The sequence below is a fragment of the Mytilus galloprovincialis genome, chromosome 5 (genome assembly GCF_965363235.1).
Source record: "Mytilus galloprovincialis chromosome 5, xbMytGall1.hap1.1, whole genome shotgun sequence".
NCBI lineage: Eukaryota > Metazoa > Mollusca > Bivalvia > Mytilida > Mytilidae > Mytilus > Mytilus galloprovincialis.
In genome coordinates, this window is record NC_134842.1 from 18,360,818 (window position 1) to 18,385,383 (window position 24,566).

A 24,566-nucleotide genomic window follows, 5' to 3' on the forward strand; every position below is an offset into this window, starting at 1 on the left:
TTAGCAAACATGTACACTTGTGAAATATTTTGCAGTTTATATAATAAGAGCATGGCATTGTTCAATTCAAAGCTACATGTGCCTTTTGATAGCATTTCACACAATATAACAATTTTGATTCATATTTGGTTCACCTATTCAAACAACTTGGCTAGCTTGTCTTTAATTGTACAATGAATGTCGGACGACCATTCTGCTTTCCCAAATGAAAAAAAGATTGTGTTGATGTGAACGCTGTCTGTATATGGCTTGTCATGGGAAACGATCCATGTTTTCAAGCCCTTAGCTGTCTTCTTTAAGTAAGTTATGTCCACCTTTGTGTTCCAAACACTTGTTACCTTTGCATAATCGCAACTGTTTTTACCACGGGCAATACAAACAGTGTCCTGAATATGAAATGTTACACCAGAAGAATTCTTGAAGACTTTAACCCTTGTTGTGACAGAAGATGAAGTTGATGCTGGTGATGATATGATATCTTGTGGATTTAATGACTTAGTTGTTTCTGGTGACCCAACAGCTTCAGGTGAGCTCAACGTGACGGGTTGACCTGGAGAAGATCTACTTGAAGAAGAATTCACTGGAGATGAATTTACTGGAGACGAACGGACTGCAGACAGATTGACTGAAGATGAATGGACTGGTGATGAACGGACTGCAGACGGACTGACTGGAGATGCAGGGTCTGGAGATGAACGGACTGGAGATGCACGGTCTGGAGATGAACGAACTGGAGATGAACGGACTGGAGAAGAACGGTCTGGAGATGAACGAACTGGAGATGAGCGGACTGGAGAAGAACGGTCTGGAGATGAAAGGACTGGAGATGAATGGACTGGAGAAGATTTTCTTGGTTGCTTGGTATTTGTTGGTGGTGTTTCAATTGGGTAAGTTAAGTTTCTTTTTACAGCTATAGATTGGCATTTTTTAACACTGACACCATTGGCTTCAGCAATCTGTCTAAATAAAAGTTAAGTTCATAAGTAAAGTTTTGCATTTCAGTTCATTAATATCATTTTTGTATTTCAGTTTAATATTCATGTATAATTTTCTTAACTCAAGTTGAAAACTCATTGGTAAGTCTTATTTTTAAATACAGAAAAAGATTTTACAGGTGACATCAATCCATTGTTTGTACTTATTCGGGCCAATAATTCCATTACAGCACAAGAAAATCTTTAAAATTAATATTTACATCTGTTTTCATATAAAGAATAATATGTTTGAATTTGTAGTTGAAATGTTCTCAAAAGTATACTAATGTGCAATATGGGACTGTACGTCGACCTATAGTTGTCAATTTCTGTGTCTCTTGTGGAGAGTTGTCTCATTGGCAGTCATACCACATTTTTTTTTTAAACATAAACGTCCAATTGGAGGACAGATTTCCAAATTAAAATCTTTTTGTTGTAAAGTTCCAAGTGAAGACAGAAAAGCGCCAAAAACTACTAATCATGGACTGTCACCAACAGCATAAGTGAGAATTGTCAGAAAAAGATTGAACTCTAATAACAGTAAAAACATTTTAAAATTTCAGAATGGGTTTGATTGGTGTTTCTCAAATTATCTCACAAAAAATCTAAAAAAAAGTACTACTTTTTCAATCAATCAAGGACTTTTAAATATCCGAACAGCCAAAGTGAATGCCCCCCTCCCCAGGTTAAAATTAGTCCAGTACACAATTTCTGTAAAACAATGGTGTCAATGAATCATGTCTGTTATAGTTCTTTTACATGAATTATAATTTTAGAAAGTAGACCATGAATTGAATTGGTTCATAATTTCAAGTCTGGGCCTTTTAATGCCAACTAAAAGGTTTGTTTTCACATTGTTGATCGCCATACAGTTGTCTATATTAACTTAGTGAAAAATTTTATTATTGGCAAGCATACCACATCTCCTTTTTTATATTTGAGCAGTAAATGATTACATTGTTACACTTACAACATGTATTTTCTATGTACTGTAGAATTTAACATTGGTAGCATGAATACCCAAAAGGAAAAATTGCCTTGAAATAACAATATTTATATTTCTTAATAGAAATTATGTAATTTATAAAAAAAAAAAAGCAAGAAAAGTTATATTTATTTTAATTTTTCTGACAGTCAAGGACCATAACTCATGAATATTAAAAGTGAAAACAGTGCAGACCAATGCCTACCAAGACCTATAGCTAATAAACACATTTAAATCAGATTGATTTACATGTACAAGGACATTACAACTCACAGTACTAATAAATAATTAAGATTAGGCACATAACAGAGACCTGGAGAATTTGATTATTAATTTAAGCGAACACAGTTCAATTTTGAACCAACTTGAAAACAAGTTAAAAAAATATAAAAAGTTAAGGTACACAATTCAGATTCATCATATTAAATTGGTCAAGACAAACATTTTATCTAAAAGTTTTATAAAATGCTTGTTTTTTTATTCCCTTATTTCTAAATAGTTAGGATCATAACCCCCAAAATCAAATGCAACCTTCCTTTGTAGTATGGAACCTTGTGGTACAATTTCATAATGATCCATTTACTTAAAAACTTTTCTTAATATGACAGAAATTTTTATGTGGTCCAAAAAATGGAAAGATTTATCAGTTTCTCTTTTAAGGTAGATAGGGTGTCTTCCTCCATCTTGGATATGGAAATTCAAGAAAACAAAGTCTAGATCTTTAATAAAATGTGCAAATTTTTAGAGAAGTAGATAATTCAGGTGTAAGAACTTTTATTTCAATATAGAAAATGACATGTTTTATTATACTTATGGTTGTATTTTACAAAAAAAAGAACACTTTTGTTTGAATAAATTTTTTCCAACTTTTCCACTTAAGGGGAGGTACCGCAAATTCAAGGGTAGATAATTCAGATTAAGGTAACTTTACAATAGAATGTGTTAGAAATTTACCTATTTTATAAAGTAGCAAGAAAACGGGTCCGGTGGCCCCACTTTTTCTTTTCTTAACTGAAAGCATTTTATTTTAGCTATCTTTTCATAAGATATATATCTCAAAATTATATGGTGTAGTTTATGCTTCATTGCGGAAAATTGGGTTTTCCATGCATAATCTATACAAAATCTGTCAGCTTCATATTTTTTTTTTATTTTTGAAAAAAAAACATTATATAATATAAACTACATTGTGGCAAAGTATTAAAAAATTCTATGGATTAAAATTTAGACACCCCATCTACCTTCAGCTTGGTTAATTTGAATTCAGTACATGTATATAATACTTACTTGGTTTTCTGGTAACTTTGTTGGTTATAAATTCTTTTCTTTACTCTTTGTTTCACCTTATCTCTTGTTGTTGGAGTATGTTGGAGGCCACTTAAAAAGCTAACAATGCAGGTAACGGCAGATTCAAACCCTTTATCTGATGTGCTGTTGAACTTGTTATCTTTAACTACTCTGTTAATTTCTGCCTGTGAAATGAAATTTAGAAAAGATTGTTTAATTTGGAAATTATTTAAATTCATGAAAATCAATCCATATTTTGTATTAATTAAAATAAATAAGAATGGGTCCCAAGTACATGGAATCCCCACTGGCACTATCATTTTCTATGTTCAGTGGACTGTGAAATTAGGTTAAAAACTCTAATTTGGCATTAAGGAACATGTGTACTAAGTGTCAAGTGGATTGAACTTCAACTTCATCAAAAACTTTATTGACCAAATATTCTAACCTGAAACTTTCAAAATCATTTTCTATGTTCAGTGGGCTGTAAAATTGGGGTAAACAAGAATAAGTCCATAGTTCACAGATGCCCCACTCACACTATCATTTGACTGTGAAATTGGGTAAAAAATCTAATTTGTCATTAAAATTAGAAAGATCATACCATATGGAACATGTGTACTAAGTTTAAAGTTGAATGAACTTCAACTTCATCAAAAACAACCTTGACCAAAAAGGGTTAACCTGAAACTTCCACTTTCATTTTCTTTGTTCAGTTGACTTTGAACTTGGGGTCAAAAGTCTTATTTTGCTTTAAAATTAGAAAGATCATATCATAAGGAACATGTGTACTAAGTTTGGAGTTGATTAGACTTCTATCGTAGGTGGGTCATAAAAATCTAATTTGGCATTAAAATTAGAAAGTTCCTACCATAGGGAACATGTACAATACAAAACAAAAAAGTTTCATGTGGATTAGACTTCAACTTCATCAAAAAATACCTTTTGACTAAAAACTTAAACCTGAAGCAGGACGAACGAAGGGATGAGTGAACGAATGAACCCACAGACCAAAAAACAGAATGCACCTCTACTATCATAAGGTGGACATAAAAATGTACATGTATTTACAATACTGATTTTTAATAGAAAGCATCCCTCTTAAACTTAAATACACATCTTTTTCTTATTGCAATAATTTATAACAAGAGCATAAATTTTAATGTGATGAAGCCTGCTAAGGTCGCATTTCACAACTATCAATCAACTAAATATGATGTAGCATTAGCACTGTTTTAATTAGATGATATCATATACTATTAGAACTCAGCTGCTAAGAATCATTTATGAATCAATAACTATGCAGTGGCGGATCCAGAAATTTTCATAAGTGGGGGCCCACTGACTGACCTAAGAGGGGGCCCCGCTCCAGTCACGCTTTAGTCATTCCCTGTATAAGCAACCAAATTTGTTCCCAAAAAGGAGGGCCCCGGGACCCCTGGGCCCCCCCTAAATCCACCTCTGCTATGAATGCACAAAGACATATTTATAGAATAATAACCTTCTATGAAAACCTTTAAAGATCGCCTGTTTTAACATATATATAAATATAACAAGATGTGGTATTGGTACCAATGACACAAGTCAGTTACTCCCCATTCAAGTCACAATTTGTAAAAGAATAACCATTACAGGACAAATAACGGCCGTCATATTAACAAATAATTCAAGTCTCCTTCATAGTAGGCTTCATCTCCACTTTATTGAATAATTTTCAATGAAAAAAAAAACCGACGTAGTCAAAGTACATGATATCTAGGTTAAACTTGCCATTCTAAAAATGGCGTACAGATTTAGACTCCTGCAGACCTAAGTAAAATGATAGTAGGCATTACAGAATCTTAACAAATAAACTTTGAACTTTACTAAAGAAGCCTGAAATTTAGGGCAGTACGTGTTATACCAACACTCCATGTTACATAAAAGTTAGGACTTAATGTAATTTTTTTCATACTGTGTATATATATAATTCATCACTATGTTGACAAAGTTTCAAATTAAGGTTTTAAGTGTTTTGCTGTGGAAAAAGAAGTAAAAATTTGAAATGAAAAACTCAACAGCTTAATTATAACCATACAAAAATAAAGTAATGGATCAGTAGGCCTATTTTAAAAAATTCTGATAATTTAAAATAGTCATCATTTATTTCATATAAGTATATATTAGACATCCAGTTTCTGATATATAAAACAAAATTTGTATAGGTTGAAATTTCCTTCAGAAGCCACCTACTTCAAAGCAGCCTTAAACTCATAACCCTTTAATGGGTATTAAACTTTAATTTTATTACAGGTTAATTACCACATAAGTTTTAAATTCATATAGCTGATAGTTCACACTTCTTGGGTGTTATCATTTGGTCATCAAAGTGTAATTATTACAGGTTGAATTATCATTAAGTAATTATCAATTTCTAGAACTGAAATTAACCCTTTCATAAGCCATAAACATGCATGTTATTTAACAGGTTAATTACCACTATTTCTAAATATCAGATAATTAATACTACTTTGTTGTTGTTATTTAACACAGATTAAAGGGGTCATAAAATTTCTGCCTTTCTGACCACCTGGCTCTTGTAAATGCTTTATAATGATTAACCAATAAATAGGTATGAAGGAAAACATAACACTAAAACAATGTTACTTTTATGAAATAAAAATAACACACCTATAAAGTTACTAAATATTATTAATTTAAATACTGCAGGTGTACTTTTAATGAAAACTGATTGAGCAATCTGATCTTTTGTCATTATTTTTATTAACATTAAGACATTTTCTATTTATTCATTTTTTCATATTTTTAGTAAACAAATTTTTCAGTAAATTTGTTTAAAACTTTTTCAAATCAAGAATTTTGATGTGGAAGGGTTATCAAATATCATGTCATAATTTCATATCTTGCATGTAATTTCTAATGCTTCTGTATAAATTTGTACCACATAAACATAATTAAAAGTTCACAAATTAGAAAGAAAAAAATCTATACAAATACTATGTCTCAAAATGATAAAAAAAAAATGTTTGCAGAGAAAATCAAGATCCCATGCAACACCACATACTTCAGTACAGTTTTGATTTTAATGGTTTGAGGCTAAATGAAAAATGTTTATCACCAAAAAGGGTTGGCCCCCCTTTTTTTTTGGCCGATCTATGCATTTGAATGGGGGGATATGGTTGGAACCCACCCTTTGTCCTGGGTTGGGAACCCCCCATTTTAATTTGGCTGGATTCGTCACCGCACACTTACATAGATTGTACAACAAAATAATACTGATTTGCACAATCAGAAAAATCAATATGAAGGATAACTGATCAGATTTTATCTTCTTTATATTATTCATTCAGATATTGCATCTTAAATATTTAATTGTAACAATAAAGATATGAAGTCCACCAAAATAAATCTGAAAAAAAGAGAATTATTCTTTAATTCTTACCTGTCTAAAATATTCCTTATAAGAAAAATTATGCTTAGTAGACTACATTTAATAGTATAGCAAACCAAATATATTTCCTAAATCTAAAAGGGGGAAAAAGGTGAGAAATATAGAGAGAAAAAAAAAGATTTTCCTTGTGGTATTATTATATGAACAGCTTATTTATATTCGGTTTTAGAACTTCCTTACAATTTTTAATGTTATTAACAGGATTTATATAAAAAAAACACCTATAGATATATTTCTAAAATGGCCTAATAAATCTAGTGGGAGTGTCAAAAGGCAAGGTAAGTTCTTTTAACCAATCAAAAGTATTCAGGGCAATAAAATTGTCAATCATTGCTGGGTTGATCGAACATACTAATTACAGGTATAAAGAGTAAGGTACAGCAGTAAAACTATTCACAAGCTGATTTAAATTCCAAATGTTAAAGAGGATTATAGTTTTATTTATCTGTATCATTGTTTCATGTGCTAAAATTCAAGATGTGAAGACCAGGAAATTTTGGTGAGTCTTTTTTTTTAAACTATTTTTTTTTAGTCTATGATAATGACTGTAATAAGTTATATATAAACTGAACAATTGTGAAGCGAATTCTCTAAGTTAATTATGTTTTTAATTTGATATCACCTTCATTTCTCATAGTTGGTTCAACCTGAACAAAAATGCATGCAAGCTAGGTACTACTGGTACAAGTGATTTTTATTTACTTGAAAAAGTAAAATAAAATATACTTATATAATGGAATATGTAGGATACTTTATATATACAAGTTATTTGTAGGATATTTATACAAGTGAATTTTATTTACTTTTACATGTTAAAATAAAATTGGCCTACTTATATCCCTTAGACATTCAGATTGTTTTACTTATATATTTTATAAGTGAAAAAGTCATCCTATCTTTTTTTCTTAAATTTTACAGATTTTTAAAATTGCTCTAACAGAATTTTAAATTGTCTGCCCTTAACAGTTGTCTTTCCTTATCATTTAAGTTTAATTTCAGGGACAATGAAAATACAATTTGTTTGTTATCTTCAGAACAAGATAGAATATACAAGTATTTTTTTTAGAAAATTATGGGGAAATTATTTAAACATAATATTTCACTTATATACATGTATAATAAGTATATTTTATTTTACTTCTTAAAGAAAATAAGAATAACTTGTACAAACATAGAACCCCTGCCTGACTGAATGATGACCGAATATTTTTTTTTATCATTTTAAAAGTATAGGATAAAGTTCTTTTATAGAACTATTAGAGAAATCTCATTGTCTTACAACTAATCCCAAGAATTTGCATTCATTTCATTTAAAAAAATAAATCTTGAAAGTCAGGATAAAAAATTTCCAGAATGACAGTTCAACACGAACTGGAGGCTCTCAATGGATAAAACAAGAGATTTCTGACAAAAAATTTAAAACATGTTACATGACAAGCCAACTCCCTTAACATGCTTTAAGTGCATATTCCTATTATTTTTCTCAAAATGGAAACAGATTTTTATAAGAAACATAAGGTATGGAACAATCCTGGGCAATACGTTACAATGGTGATACAAATATATTAATTATTTGGAGTGGGTCTCATTGGGTCTCAGCTTGATGCAGGATCATCGATTTTTTAAGTATGACACATGAAAGTCAAATTATTGTGCCATGAAAATCGGAAATGAAGTCAAGCAGGACACTGTAAATTACAAAATAATGAGATTTGCTTACTTACATAGTGTACCTTAGGCTGTATTAATAGGATAAGGGATTAGAACACCCAATGAGACCCCCTTTGTACTAGGGACATGCATTACCCCAATATAACCTTAAGGTGGTACCTAACACTACAGGGAATTAACTCTGTAAAATCAGCTAAACGTTTTAATTACGTGGTGTTGTTAAAGGGATATTAAAAGCTTCTCAATGATCAAAACGAGTGTTTGTCAAACTCCTTTATAACCCATGTAATTTTCTGATAAAACGGTTGGTTCAAAAATTTGATTTTTTTTTTTGTCAAAGGGTCAAAGTCAATACTTTGTCAAAATTTTAAGAAAATTAAACGAGCCAAATTAATTTTAGTTAAAGTGTTAGGTACCACCTTAAGTCTAAACAATTATCAAATCTTGAAAGTTCATTATATTTCTTTGCTTTGACATACTTTAGGAAAATATAATTTTGAATAAGCGCAGTAAATTATTTTATCTTTAAAGCAATTTAGCCCAATCAGAATAACCTGAAATCAACTGTAGTCAATCATTATTAAAATGTCAAGATTTCTCAACAAAACCAAATTTAAAATGTTTCTCATTGCACTTACAGAAGTTGAACATATCAGTAACAAATAAAATTGTAACAAAATTTCACCTGCATGGCTTTTTTCAGAAAGTCACCACATGACATGGATATATATAAGCAAAAGTATTCAATGTTTCAGTAGATAATTTAAAAATTTGTGTTCCAATTTTAAAATTAGCAAAAACAGAAAATTGTCATGAACATAGCATTGCAATGTTTGACTATATATCGTTTATAAGCTTCTGCTGTGACAAATATAGTAAGACACTGTCACCTTTTGTTATAAATAGTATTGTTACCCACATGACTAGAACATGTTACCTCTCTGATGATTTTGCTGACTGGCAAATGGTGGTCAAATGGTACAAGGGAGCTAATTAGTTTACTTTTGGAAGGCAAAATTGACCTTCACCTTTACTTCTGAATGGCGTCATCAATGATGATGACAAAACATTTAATCCAAAAATATTAAGTTTTTGTCATATTCAGAAATTGAGAAAATATTGCAAAGATGCTTTGTATAGTAAGTTGAAGACATACATGTAATATGTTGAATATCTCATAACTAAGCAAATCATTTTCCTGACACATCTGACATGATCAGATTCTGGGCATGGGAGCACATCGCCACATGATGACGGGCACATGCAGTTGTTTCTGTCATTGTAGGGTTAACTATCCACACCCATATGAAAATGGATGTGGATAGTAGAATCCACATTGACAGAAACAAGTGCCTGTGCATGGGAGGTTGATGAAAAAACCTTAGGTCAGTATTCACCTTATTTAACTCCCTGCATGGTCAGCTTATTTACTGTGAACAACCAGGTGTGAAATTCACATGATATTAAATTTAAATGAATAATGAAGATGTTTCATATACCAGGGTGTAGTCCTATAACATATATGACTTCGCATTCTTATTCAATTTTTGACGTTTTTATACTGATATTTTCATTTTTTATTTTTTTTGGGGTGTAATTAAGCCATTAGTGTTTCAGATCCATTTAACATTTACAAATTACATTAACAAATATAGGTTACTGTACAGCCTTCAACAATGAGCAAAGTCCATACTGCATAGTCAGCTATAAAAGTCCCTGATAAGACATTGTAAAACAATTCAAGCGAGAAAACTATTGGCCTTATTTTTGTAAAAAAAATGAAAGAAAAACAAATTTATATGTAACACATAAACAAACGACAACCACTAACATTGATAGTAAAAAAAATTTGATCAGAACAGTAAATAGAAATAGTAAATAATGCCCCCGAGGTCATATGTTATAGGACTAACCAGGGTGGGACTTATATACTTTCATTAAGTGCTATAAGCTAAGGGAGAACCCATTTAACTTCAAAAAGGGGGGTATTTATTTTGTTATATGTCTTGAGTCAGTTTTTTCTCACAGAAGACCATTTTATAAATTTTTAGCTCTAGATATCCAATTATTTCTTTCATTATAAAGTATGAGGGTAACTGGATTCAAGTATATATTTGTGTCCGGACTCCTCTGCTTTAATAGAATATTTTTCCCTCAGGTTGGGAATCAGATTTTTTTCAGGAAAAAAAAACATTCCTTCCTCTTGAAAGATAAGTGGTAAATTAGTGCTTAGGAGGTCAAAAAGGCCCACTTGGTATAGACAATTGACAATATTTATTAGCACAAACACATTTACATTAAATAGTAATGTCATTCAAATTTGAGACAATAAATTGACAATAGTTAAATTGATTGAAATTATATTAGAGAGACAGTGGTATTCACAGGGAAGAAGAAAAAGACTATATATATCAACAGTTAACACATAATGATGTTCATGAACAATTAATAAAAGAACAAAGGAAAAATTAGGTTGCATTAAAAGAAATACAAGTGAAACAGATGTTCTCAATAAAAAAACAATCATTAATATACTTTAGGCCAATTAAAATTAATTGATAGATTTTCATCACAACCCCCCCCCCCCCCCCCCCCCTTCTGAAATCGTTCCGCCCCAATTTTTTTAAATTTTAAAATAATTACGATTTCCAAATTTTATTTATGTCCGTTAAGGGAAACATCGATAACTTCCTGTTTCAAATTTCGACATATTATGCTGTTGTATGATGACAATATCATCTACCAAGAATAGAGATTGATTACGAGAAGGGCATGAAATATTAGAGTTATGAGTAAAATGCTGTGTCCAAAAACACAAATTTTAGTATGTAACAAATGATTCGAAACCGGCCGTATTTTTTATTTATTTATATACAATGACTTTGTGTCAGGAAATTTGGACTGTGAATGATATCCAAAGTGTAAGAATTATGGAACAAATTGGTACAAAAAACCTTATCGGATTAAAGAAAAGGACATAAGCATAAACTTGGTAGATCTTTGACTGTATATTGGGAAAAAAAGTCGACAAACATAATTTTATTATAGCAAGCCCTTAGATTTACCCATGGCTGTCTTTTTTGGTTGACAAACTGCCTTCTATTCCAATACCCTCAATTTAGTCATTCAACAACATGTGCTTTTTAGTAAAGTTCATGTTTTACATCAAATTTATTTCATTTTTTATTAGTTTTAATTTTATTCTGTACTCGTAGTACTTGTGTTTCATACAATTGTACCAATTATTGATACATTTTCTTAATTTTATGGGGACAACAAACTATCGCTTAGAAAGCAAAATAAATTTGGTGTAGGTATAGTCTAACTCAAGAGAGCATTTCTCTTTGTTTTTGATGTTTACTATAAATAGTTTTCTAAAACGGCAATTACATGTTTAACAGTGGTTGCCAATCAAGAGATATTTATTAAAGAGTTTGAAAAATTATTCATGATTCCTTGTACGTCATGTATATCATATATATATATATAAACATATTAAATATTATTTTACACTTGCTTATACCCCGGGGTATGAATAACTCATGACAAGACGGTTTCATATGAAATAGAATTTAAAAATTAAATCCTCCCACCCACCCCATTTTTTCCAAAAATTTGGATAAAAATCTACTAATTACTTTTTATTGACCTATGGTGATTTTTGTCGAGCCTTCGACTTTAGTCGAAAAGCGAGACTAAGCGATCCTACATTCCGTTGGCGTCGGCGTCGTCGGCGGAGTCAACAAATATTCACTCTGTGGTTAAAGTTTTTTAAATTTTAATAACTTTCTTAAACTATACTGGATTTCTACCAAACTTTGACAGAAGCTTGTTTATGATCATAAGATAGTATCCACAAGTAAATTTTGTAAAAATAAAATTCCATTTTTTTCCGTATTTTACTATAAATGGACTTAGTTTTTTTCGTGGGGAACCAAAACATTCACTCTGTGGTTAAAGTTTTTAGAATTTTAATAACTTTCTCCAACTATCCTGGGTTTGTACCAAACTTGGACAGAAGCTTGTTTATGATCATAAGATAGTATCCACAAGTAAATTTTGTAAAAATAAAATTCCATTTTCCGTATTTTACTATAAATGGAGTTAGATTTTTCAGCGGGGAAACATTACATTCACTCTGTGGTTAAAGTTTTTAGAATTTTAATAACTTTCTTAAACTATCCTGGGTTTGTACCAAACTTGGACAGAAGCTTGTTTATGATCATAAGGTAGTATCCAGAAGTAAATTTTGTAAATAAATAAATTCATTTTTTCCATATTTTACTTTTAAATGGACTTAGTTTTTACATTCACTCTGTGGTTAAAGGTTTTAAAATTTTAATAACTTTTTTAAACTATCCTGGGTTTGTACCAAACTTGGACAGAAGCTTATTTATGATCATAAGATTGTATCCAGAAGTAAAGTTTGTAAAAAGATTACTCCGTTTTTTCTGTAATTTACTTTTAAATGGACTTAGATTTTCTTACAATCATAAAATAGTAACAAGAGGAATATTTTTATTGATTTTTTTCCTCATTGTTGTTGAGTCTGCGATTTACAAAAAAATAGGCGAGACACTGGGTTCCGCGGAACCCTTACAAATTTTTATAATGACTTGTAGACTGCTATATGAAAGTGCAGTCAAATGCTTCAGTGTTATAGCGGACTGCAATTTAATAAAATTGAAATTGCGAATTATTAAACTATTAAAATTTTGTATATATAGGTATCCCTCAATGATTTATACATGTAGTATGGACAGATTGAGAAGAAATGGTATTCATCCTCAATTTCTTGTTTGAAACAGGATTAGCAAATGCGTTTACTTCTTTCAATGTTGGTATAACGCCCTCTTTCAATTGCTAGGGAATGGGCACTTAGTTTAAATTAATTACTGAATACTGATCGATCAGTTTTGAGTTTACATATGTAGGACTCTAAAGTGCGATGGGGACGCTAAAGTACGATGGTCACGCTAAAGTGCGATGGTGTACGCTAAAGTACGATGCCTCCATACGCTAAAGTGCGATGGTCCGGGAAAATATAGACGTACGAAACGTAGTTGGATTATGACGTTAACAGTCGTTTATACAAACCAAAAATGAACATGCCGGAAGATGAAACAAATAATGGAAGCGAACAGATGCAGATTAATGCGATAGGCATCAATATATGGGTCCTTTTTCTAATTCTTTTAGTATGACAAAAGAAATTTAATTTTTCCCATTTATTGATAAATCAATTCCTAATTTGATAAGCCTGGTCATAGATTCTTTGTTGGATAGTATTTATGTGATATTATAAATTTATAGTATCAAAACTGAGATGACCAAAACCTAATTTATTTAACCAGTCTTTTACAATGTTAACCCTTTTACTTGTTTTCTCTACATTATTATATAGTTCACAGTGTGGTTTAGAAATTTTATAGCTGAAAGCGGAATTTGAAAGTACAAAAGGGGTTCTGTTTGTCTCAGCTAAACAGGCTACACTTGTTGTTTTTTAAAAAAGTGGTATGATTGCCATTGAGACATCTATCCACAAAAGACCAATATGACACAAACATTAACAAATATAGGTTACTGTACAACCTTCAACAATGAGTAAAGCCCATACTGCATAGTCAGCTATAAACAGTCAGGGGACTTACTTAAACAAGTGATTTTCTAAATCACTGATTCAAGTAACATTATTTCCATAAAGGTTGGAAGTTAGAGTTGTCTTTCTTTAATAATCACCTATTTAAGTAGTACAAATTAATCACTAGAAGAAGTGATTTAATATTAGTGTAGCTTTAAATATAGAATACTAATGATCCAGGGACTAATTATGTTTCTAAACTTATCAGAACCAACATCTGTGTTGTCTAGGATGACCAGGTCATTTCAGGTGATGACCTTGTACTGAATCTAGGATAATGACATAAAAATCACTTGTTTAAGTATCAGACCTCAATTTATTTCCCAAAAATCACTTCTTTAAGTATCATTCTTTTAATAACCCCCACTAATTTCAACACCCCCGAACAGTGAAATTTTTATCGCGAACAGTAGAATTTTATTACATAATCTGAAAGATGAAACCTTGAACTTCACAGGAAAAATACTCCCACTGCTGTGAAAAATCTTTTAAGAAAGTATCAGTTCATTATGTAAAGCCATTATTATAGCATTTTTTCAACTAAAATAGAATTTTCAGGTAAATGATAGCATTAAAGGCATAAACCTTGCTACTTAAAAGAAGTAAAAAATTTATATTTTTTGATTTTACTAATTAAAAGATGTTATTTAAACCTATGTGTTTAAAATTTTGAAAAAACTACAAAATCCCAATTTGTTACAAAACCTCGAATTTGCTACTCAAATAAGTGATTTAAAAATCACTTATTTCAGTAAGTCCCCTGACTGATAAAAGTCCCTGATAAGACATTGTAAAACAATTCAAGCGAGAAAACTATTAGCCTTATTTATGTAAAAGAAATGAAAGAAAAACAAATATGTAACACATAAACAAACGACAACCACTGAATAACAGGCTCTTGACTTGGGACAGGCACATTCATACTCCTAAGATTTCTTTAAATAAATCTAATATGTAAATGTTAAATGGATCTAAATCTTTGAACACTAATGGCTTACACCCCAAACTTCACTTCCATAAAGAGTTATTGGAACAACTATTGATTCAGGATATGCCTGGTTTCTATGAAGTTAAACTTGTTAAAATATTAAGAAAGCTGTGAAAATGGCACAATTTGATTTAACAGATAGGGACTTTTTATTGGTGGTATGACACCTATAATGTGAATAAATTCTACAAATGTTCTACAGAAAGATAAAAGATCAATCTTCTTAAAACATTGGTTCGAACCCCCCCCCCCTGTAATATTTTGGAAAATAAAAATGGGCCATTATTTGGTATGTAAAGTAGAGGAATCTATGGTATCTCGGCCTATAACATAATCAGCCACCCAAAATCAGATTACCAGAAGAAGTATGATGATTGATATTGGTATAATCTATATTGAAATTCATTATCCATACTAAATTTGAAATTACAATACGTAATAGGCAAATCTTATTTTCACAATTAAGTTCAAGGCTTTAAGATCCAAATATAATTTTATCTAAATTACACAGCTTTTTTACATTCTTTGCTCATTATGTTAATAAATGTGTACATCAATGTTTTTTTCCAATAATAGGGCTATTAAAGATAAATGGACATTTGAGGATGAAATGAAACTCATCCTAAAAGCATTTGTAATAAAGAATAACATATTATATTATTTTTTTTTTAATTTTGAATTACAATATATATATATATGTCATGTATGTTTAATTAATGTATAATTATTCATGTTACTTAACTTACATCATTAAGTTGAGTACAAACCTTTTTTAACCATGTTACATACATATTCCCTATGATATATATATTCAAGGGGCAGCTTGGTGTCTAAATATTTGACTTAATAGAATTTTCCTTTCAAACTTCTGTAAATTTGCTTACACTTTTTAATCTAAAATGTTGGGGTCACAGACAATTAAAATAATTCCAATAAAATAATACAATGAAATTATTTTTTTATATTAAACACAGGTTGAATGGTGAAACTATGTTGTCTTATTTTAAATAACCTTTACAAATGATACAATTGGTTTAAATTCAAAATCGGAATTGCTTTCATCAATTATAAAACAAGTTTATGAAATACAAAATGAAACTAGGATTCAATGGCCTTATTTTTCTAAAGAAATAAAAATGTATATCCCCCTTGATTTTGTAATGGATTTTTTTTAATTAAAAAAGAAACTCATTAATTTTTTGTTCAAGTTTTGTCAATAATTTAAATGTTTTCCATGTTGTCTGGATATTCTCCTTAATTAGTGAAGGTATAGCAGGATTTGAAGCATAAATCTGTAAATTTATTATTTTTTGTAGTAAAGTTCTAATTTACCATACTTGCAATCTTTACTCTTTTAGATAATTAACATTTAAATTTTAATGTTTGAAAATAAATAAGGAATCTTAAATCTGAATAATTTAGCAAAAAACTTTTTTACCAGTCAGAGGTTTAACCTGTAAATATTTACACACACGAGATAATTTTTATTGCATGTTATTTGTAAATTAATCATCAAAGAAAATTACATACCTGTAAGAACTGATACGCTGATGTCTTTGGTTTAAAATAGTCCTCTTTCTGGAAGTTAGCTTGAAGACTGTCAGTCTGTGTACCTATGGATACTTTGTCTTGATGGCATGAACAAGCTTTACCGGTCAAAAGAAACTTAGAACAACATTTACAGTTCAATGTACACCTTACAGTTGGTTGGTTTGGCACATGGTTAGGTAGTTGATTCTGAGGATTCTGTTGAAATGTAGTGTGGTATGAGTGTTGATGGTTATAGTTGTTCATATACGGATAAGATGGAAGGTTATTGCTAGCGTTGTAATCCATACTTGCACAGAAAATGATAATATATAAATCAAAGAATTAACATGCTACTATAAATAGCAAAGAGAATTTTAGTTGTTTTAATATTTCATTAATTTTAATTGGTTAATTTCATACAGCCATCAATTGATTGGACAGTGAAATACAAGATATGTGTCAAAAGTAGAGAAGGTTAGTAAGAACCTGTATGAATGGCTTCTTCTGACACTTATCTCTTATCTTACAATACACAATTTAGTATGGTATGGTTTCAAAAAAATGACATCAGATGGGCATGTATAATGACAATAAACTTTTAATTACCTGTGTGTGAAAACACAAAAATAAAATGCAATATTTGTTTTGATAACAAAATAAAATTATCATTCCTGTTTTTTAACATGGCATTCAAATTAATTAATATGAATTAACTTTTATTGATCCTTTAATAAGGATCTTCACCTCCAATAAAGATCAAGGAAATCCTTATTTAACCATAGCCAAAAATAATTTTCACAACACTGTACACGTACATGTAACTTTGAATTTAGATAACCTTGAATTTCTCTAGTTAGCATTTTGATAAAGTCTTCCTCAATGTGTCTATTTTAGTGAGAATTTTGATAAAAGTCTTATCCAGTGTGTATGGAGTATATTTATATCTTTATACAACTATGTTATATATATATAAGTTAGCATAGAAACCTCATAGTTGGCTTGCTTAAGACTTACTGAAAATATTGACAATTCTTGTTTAGGGGGTCTAAAATTCAGTTTGGAAGCTTCAAATTACTTCTTACCATAAAGATTCAACACCCATTATTTTAACATGTCATTTCAGTAAATGGACAGAAATTATATTATATTGCATTAAAGCATTGGAACATTATTTTTTTTATGAGATTTATTATAACTATTTCAAAGTTAAATTTATATGAGCCTATGCCTGAAAAAAAGATTTTCAAATTAAGGGAACCCTCACATAAACATGATTTATTTCAACCAATTGAAGTTTTTGATGTTTTTAAACCATAACTTATTCTTTTTTATTAATTAAAGGTACTTTGAGAGAAAATTACAAAAAGCATAACGCATGAGGATAATATAAATATGGTCTTAAGTCATGTAATAATGAGAATTATATAGAGGTGATTTAAACGGTATCCCATATATTTCAATATATAAATGCGCACAGAAGCTATAAGAATTGAAAATTAGTAACTTTTTGGTCATTTATATGCTGACGTGTCATGATACAAGAAGTCTAATTGCAAAAGGACTCTGGTACTTTTTTGTAGACAGTATATATATATTCTGATGACCAGTTTTTTTTCACTTTTCAAAGGAAAACATGCATGTAGTTTTAGTCTCAGTTATTAATTGGCATATATTTGGACCATTTACTATCTTTAACATGCTTGAGAAGAAAGTAATGGTTTCATATGAATGAATAAGGTGTACTAATCATTGTAAAGTGTATTTTTTACGGATTTAGGTGGTGTTAAGACGTACCGTATTTAACCTATTCATGTTTAAGTCTATTAATTAACATGATTAAAGTCCTTGGATATCTTATTGAAAGAAATGAAAAATGGCATACAATGAAATCAATGAAAACTGATGGCCTAATTTATTTACATAAAACTGGAGGAAAAACAAATTTAGCAAGTGTAAACTTTGCAGGCTGAGTAAATATATTTTCCAGTAAATAAAGGAAAATACTGATTGAAATTGAGTGGATAATTTTGAGTGGATATTACTTTGAAACCTTTCTCTATAACTGTTTAATTTTTTTTTTTTAAATTGAAATAATGAAAGAGTTTGATTAAGTCATTTTAAGTGTTCTTATTTCTATTTTCATTGTAAACAGTGATAATCACAATGATTTATTTTTACAAAAAAATACAAATGTTTTGCCTGTCACAAGGAAACTCATCAGGTTGGTTTTGCACTGAATATAGCATTGCATTTTGCACTGGTTTTGATATTTTCCTTTATTGTACAGATGTTCAAAATGGGTTCAGTTAAGGTCAAGGTGGTTGCACTTTGTGTATGTAAGAACTGATTAGGTAAAGGTTAAATTTATATTACATTATATATTTTTATTTAAATCATAATAAATTAAGGTTCATCATTCATTCAATTTCCAGCATGAAGATATTTTTTGTTTCTCAGTTAATAAACATGTTTTTTTATTGTTCAGGTGGGTCTCCAATTATCACTTTTATTACTTTCAACCCATGCCCTGTCATCGTTTATTGGGGGGCTGTTGTTTATTAAGAAATTAACTTTTTACACCTCGCAATGCCAGGTGTTAGGACTTTAAGGACTTCATTTACCTGTAGTTTATTTACCTGAAAAAATATTGCATATAATTTTATAATCTTTATTCAAAAATGTTTTAAAAATTAAATTGTTAATTCTTATTCATCTAAAATATAGACTTATTAGGACTTAAATATTAGGTAAAAGTGTTGAAAATTAATCAAAACCAGATTTTTCAGTTCAAACTGATGTCAGAATGCCCTTTTTAAAATATCTATATATATAGATAATATTTTCAAATCAACATGGATTTTTATTATCCTGTTCAATAATATACTGTTCTTTCAAATTGTAAAAACTATTTGTTATATCAAGTGGTATTTTGCTGTCAAATTTCATGTTATAATTAATAGATTATTCTCTTTAACTTCTTTTAATCATTGACATTTGTGGAGCCTAATCAACTTTTGTTGAAAAAGAGAGACATAACAACCCTACATTCCATTGTTGACAGCTGTATCCATAAAAATTCACTCTGTGGTTAAAAGATTTGAAATTTAAATTAATTACTACTCTGGATTTGTACCAAACATGGTCAGAAGGTTGTTTATGACCTTAAGATTATTATCCATAAGTAAATTTCTCCAGTCATGCTTCAATGATTCCCTAAATAATCAACCAATTTATTTCCCACAAAAAGGGGGGGGGGCGGCCCCCAGGGCCCCCTCTCGATCAGCCTTTGCATACAGGTCTCATGTGGACATTTGTCTTATTGGCAAAAATACCATGTCTCCTTTTTTATACATAGTCACCTTTAATTATTTTCCTTAATTATTCAATTCAACTTAAATTTGTATTCAACATTACAACTTATATACAGCTAAGAATTATTTATACAGCTGTAGGGGTTAAATAGGCCATTGCATTTACAAAATCCAATTTTGCAATTTCCCCCAAAAAATAGATTAATACAATGCTGATTAAAAAACTTAACTAATGAACACATTACAAAGCCTTTTTAAGTTATTGTCAGAAGTGTTAAAAATCCCCTTTTTTTTATGAATAAAGCCCCATAAATCCAAAACTTAAAATCTGAAATTACAAAAAAAGTGAAAGGGAGCTTTCAATTATAGATATAAACAATTCACCAAAGTTTCATGGACATTGGTGAAAGCCTTTTTGAGTTATTGTCCGAAGTGTTGAAAATCACCCCTTTTTTATGAATAAAGCCCCATAAATCCAAAACTTAAAATCTGAAATTAAAAAAAAAACGAACAGGAGCTTACGTCAATAGATATAAACAATTCACTTAAGTTTCATGGATATTGGTGAAGGTGTTTTTGAGTTATTGTCCGAAGTGTGGACGACGGACGGACGGATGGACGTACAGACAGACGGACAACGGTATACCATAATACATCCCATCCCAGGCGTATCATAAAAACAGTCTAAAAATGACAAAAATTGTGAGAGTAAACAATTTGATTAACGATCATAAGTTAACACAGAAATGTAAAGTATAAAATCCCTAGATACCGTAAGGGACGACATCAAGAGTTCAATGAAGGATAAAAAACTTAATTCACATAGTTTTTTCACTGACCCCCCTACCCCCCTCTTTTGGGAAAAATTGATTAACCCATATGGTTATCATGGTTATATGTAAAAATCAACGTCGGATAACCAAATCTTGTAGCAGTTCAACCCCCCACCCCCAAACTATTTGAAATAAGTTTTTTATCTTACATTGATATTTTGATGTCGTCCCTAAGAATCCATTGTTTTATCAGTCATGAATTAGAACAGTAGTCAGCAAAATTATTTATTCATGATATTGTTATTGATTTGGGAAAAAATCTCAAAAAATCTATTTTAGTAACAATTTCAATTTATATTTCAGTGAGGTTGTGCCGTCACCAGCAGGCATATTCTACTCTATCATGTCATCAGACAGCAAGAGACATTGTTGCATGTGCAACACCTGCAATGGGAAATTTGTGAACATAAAGACCTTTCGTTTACACTGCAAGAATGCACATGATGAACATATAAACAATTTGGCAGATGTGCAGAACTTCTCTGATGTAGACCACCTTTACAATTTGCAGAAAAGCCAGGATAAAGATGTTTATCAGACACCACTTTTTGATGGATCTTCAAGAACAGTATTTGACGCAATAGCAGAACATATGCTAATTTTTTCAACGAACAATGGCATGTCAAAAGCAGCTCTTACAGAGTGTTTACAGCATGAGAAACATATCCTTCCACAGCCTAACCTTCTTCCAGCAACCTATAAAGAAGCACTTAATATCATCAAGCCACTTCTGATGCCAATTATACAGTACAAATGCTGCATTAATGACTGCAAATGCTTCCCAATAAATGATGATGTCCGCAATTGCTCAGTGTGTAACGAACTGCTACATTACAAAGACAGTAATAGGTGTAGGAAAACTTACAACTACATGCCTGTTGTTCCTAGGATCAACCGTTGGTACGGTACAAAAAATCTTGCAAAACTTATACATGCAGATAAGGTGAAAATAAATGGCCAACTTAGTGACTATACTGATGGTAAAATATTCATAGATCAGATGAAACATGGTATTTTTAAAGATTCTGATGTATCTAGCTGTGTACCACTAGCTTTGTTCACAGATGGAGTTAATCCAAATAAAAACACTGCAGCCTTAAAATCGATGTGGCCTATCATTCTTACTTGGATAACTCTTCCACAGGATATCCGCTATGTCTTAGGTCCAATGATGTTATTGGGAATCGTACCAGGTCATGGACGTAAAGAACCAAAATCTCTTGACCCCTACATATCGATTCTAGTTGATGAACTACTTGTGAACATGGAATCAAAGATGTATGACTCCCATAAAGAGGCACCTGTTACTGTGAAGATAGCTTTGCTGCAGTACTTATGTGACATCCCTGCTTTTTCCAAGCTGCTGCATTTATCAGGCCAAGCTGCATTGAGATCCTGTGTGTTTTGTAAAGAAGATGGTGTCCGAAGCAACACACTGAACAAGACTTTACATGTATGTAATAGGCAATTTTTACCAGCAGATTCACCACTACGACTTGATAGTAAATCATTTGCCATAAAGAGTGCAGTAAACAGTACCAGACCTGAGTCTTTCACTAATGAGGAAGAAATGGCAGCAAGACGGGAGTTTGACCAAAAACCAAACAAAAATCAAAAGACAAATTTTCAAAAGCAAACTGGTGTAAAGGGTATCCATCCACTTACTTCACTACCATATTTTGATAGACTTAAACAGATGCAGACTGATGGCATGCACACTATCTCTGATGTCATCAGCAACATCCTAGACTTGATAAGTGGCAAGACAGACACCATTAAAGTTCGTAACTGTGAGAAACAATACCAACGATTTGAAGAGACATGGCCAAATATGAAGAGAAAGGCACCAGATGCACCTTGTGTCAATCCATCAAAGCAGCGCAAGAAAACTCAACTGCCAAAACCCAAATCTACTCCCACTAGTCTTGAAGAATCACCTACAATACCAGAGGCACCATGGTCACTTTCCAAATTAAAAATTAAGGTTGCAGACAAAAGAGCTGGTTCAATAGAATACCCAAAAGGTTTTGACTACACTCCAGCTGATCACTTCACCCGACAATGGACTCTGAGAACCATGCATGGAAAGCAACAAGTAAGTAATTTCTTAAATTGTTATGTTTTAGAGGCATGTAACCTGTGGGATATTTTCAGGGTTTTTAAATTTTTGAAGCAAATTCATAATACTTTATACTCTTTCGTCCCTCTTTTATAATAATATTTTAAAAATATTTGTAATAATTTTTTTTTCAAAATCACCAAAATCATTAAAATTCAAATCAAATATTGGTCCAAGATTAAATTACATAATTTTATGCCAGAATCACAGGTGAAGAGTTATCAATCTGAAAATTATTTTGAGTTTATCCAAATATTGCCATTGAAGCTAGACAAATCCTGGTGTTTTTCAATATATTCATTGATATTTGAAAAGTCGTTTTTTTTTAATCTCTCAGTCTCAAACATGTTAAATTATTTTTTTTTGAAATTTCTTGATCACATTAGAATTGTGTAACGTACCTTTGTAGTAAATTTACCCTTTTTGTTGTTAAAATCTGAGAATCTGGCTTCTTAGAAATTTAAAGTCACAGTGAGCTAGGATATATATATGTATTTTGAGATAAGATCCTTTACATATATATATCTAATTGTTTATAAATGGACCTGTATTGAGTCCATGATAATCTCTGCAACCTCATGTTTATTAGTTTAAGATAAAAAAAAAACAAAAACAAAAACACCAGTGTTATTATTTTCAAATCAATATTGATTCAAAGCTCCATAGTTGTTTGATTAACAAAATCTTTTTTTTTTTATTATCTATTATATAAGTAGATACTGTCAATTAATTTGGTTAAAGATATGTCATAAGTTTCTGAAAAGTAAAAAAAAAGATTTCACATAAGTTTAACTAAGAGAACCATTCACACTTACATATCATCAGAACTTTGATCAGGAACAATTTAAAAAACTATAACAATGAGCCATAATAATTACATGGGGCAAGTTAGAAATGTTTTTACAAATAAATCAAATGAATCATGGTAAGGATGGGTTTGTAGAGTAGAATATTAATAAATAGAATTTGAATATCAATGCATTCTGAATTTTTAAATTCTGTTTTAGTTTGTGACCTACAATGTAGCTGCCTGGTGTTTGAGAGGACTACTTGGACATCAACAGGAACAAACCCTTTTCCAACTGTTTACTGTGCTTAGTCGACTGGTTAAACCAACCTTCATGAAAGATGAAATACCATCATTGATAGCAGACACTCATCTTGCTGTGGCATTGCTTGAAAGGGATTTTCCACTCACTTTACAGGTAAAATAGGGTTACAGATCTGTACTTTAAAATATATAAAAAAAGATGTGGTATGATTGCCAATGAGACAACTCTCCACAAGAGACCAAATGACACAGAAATTTACAACTAAGGCCTTCAGCAATAAGCAAAACCCATACCGCATAGTCAGCTATAAAAGGACACTACAGTGTAAATGACAAATTCAATTGAGAAAACTAATGGTCTAATTTATGTACAAAATATGAATAGAATAAATTTGTAACACATCAACAAACAACAACCACTCAATTACAGGCTGCTGACTTGAGAAAGTACATACATACAGAATGTGGCAGGGTGAAACAGTGGGACAGTAGTGTTACAGTACAACATATTAAATAACTATAAAAATCTGTTTGAAATGGCTTAACTCATCAGATGGATACCATATGGGTACAAATTGAAATATACATCTTACAAATAAACACAGATTAGACGTGGCTGGGTACATATACATTTATATATATAATAATAATGACTTGGCAACCAAGGAGGACAGCCAATTTTATTGAAAATAGAACATGGTGGGAAAAATGAAAAGTATCTTTGT

At 30.7% G+C, this 24,566-nt stretch overlaps 3 protein-coding genes across 4 annotated transcripts in view; 1 reads left to right on the forward strand and 2 right to left on the reverse strand.

The window, feature by feature from the left end:
- Positions 1–17,201, reverse strand: LOC143075312 (uncharacterized). The gene is made up of 3 exons (XM_076250686.1): positions 16,528–17,201; positions 3,247–3,431; positions 1–960 (listed from the first exon to the last, which is right to left on the reverse strand). Exons 1-3 carry the CDS (start codon positions 16,831–16,833, stop codon positions 135–137), a joined length of 1,317 nt encoding a protein of 438 aa, XP_076106801.1. The 5' UTR covers positions 16,834–17,201; the 3' UTR covers positions 1–134.
- Positions 1–24,566, reverse strand: part of LOC143077017 (uncharacterized) — a 61,633-nt gene that overhangs the window by 4,528 nt on the left and 32,539 nt on the right. The gene's annotated exons all lie outside the window — the stretch shown is intronic.
- The window catches only part of LOC143075311 (uncharacterized), a 22,155-nt gene continuing 4,687 nt past the window's right edge, over positions 7,099–24,566 (forward strand). The window contains exons 1-3 of one of the 2 annotated variants that reach the window (XM_076250684.1): positions 7,099–7,196; positions 20,975–22,766; positions 23,798–23,995. In XM_076250684.1, coding sequence (XP_076106799.1) covers positions 7,114–7,196; positions 20,975–22,766; positions 23,798–23,995 — 2,073 coding nt within the window. In that variant the 5' untranslated portion in view covers positions 7,099–7,113. Of the gene's footprint in view, positions 7,197–9,404; positions 9,508–20,974; positions 22,767–23,797; positions 23,996–24,566 lie in introns of those variants that run through there. The other variant, XM_076250685.1, reaches the window with a different exon arrangement.

Excerpts from the sequence above, each read along its gene's own strand:
- LOC143075312 (XM_076250686.1), bottom strand. The coding sequence starts at position 16,833 with ATGGATTACAACGCTAGCAATAACCTTCCATCTTATCCGTATATGAAC. Across the intron at positions 3,432-16,527 it reads CAGCGTATCAGTTCTTACAG|GCAGAAATTAACAGAGTAGT; the intron begins GTATGTAATTTT and ends TTCATTTCACAG. Across the intron at positions 961-3,246 it reads CAAAGTTACCAGAAAACCAA|ACAGATTGCTGAAGCCAATG; the intron begins GTAAGTATTATA and ends ACTTTTATTTAG.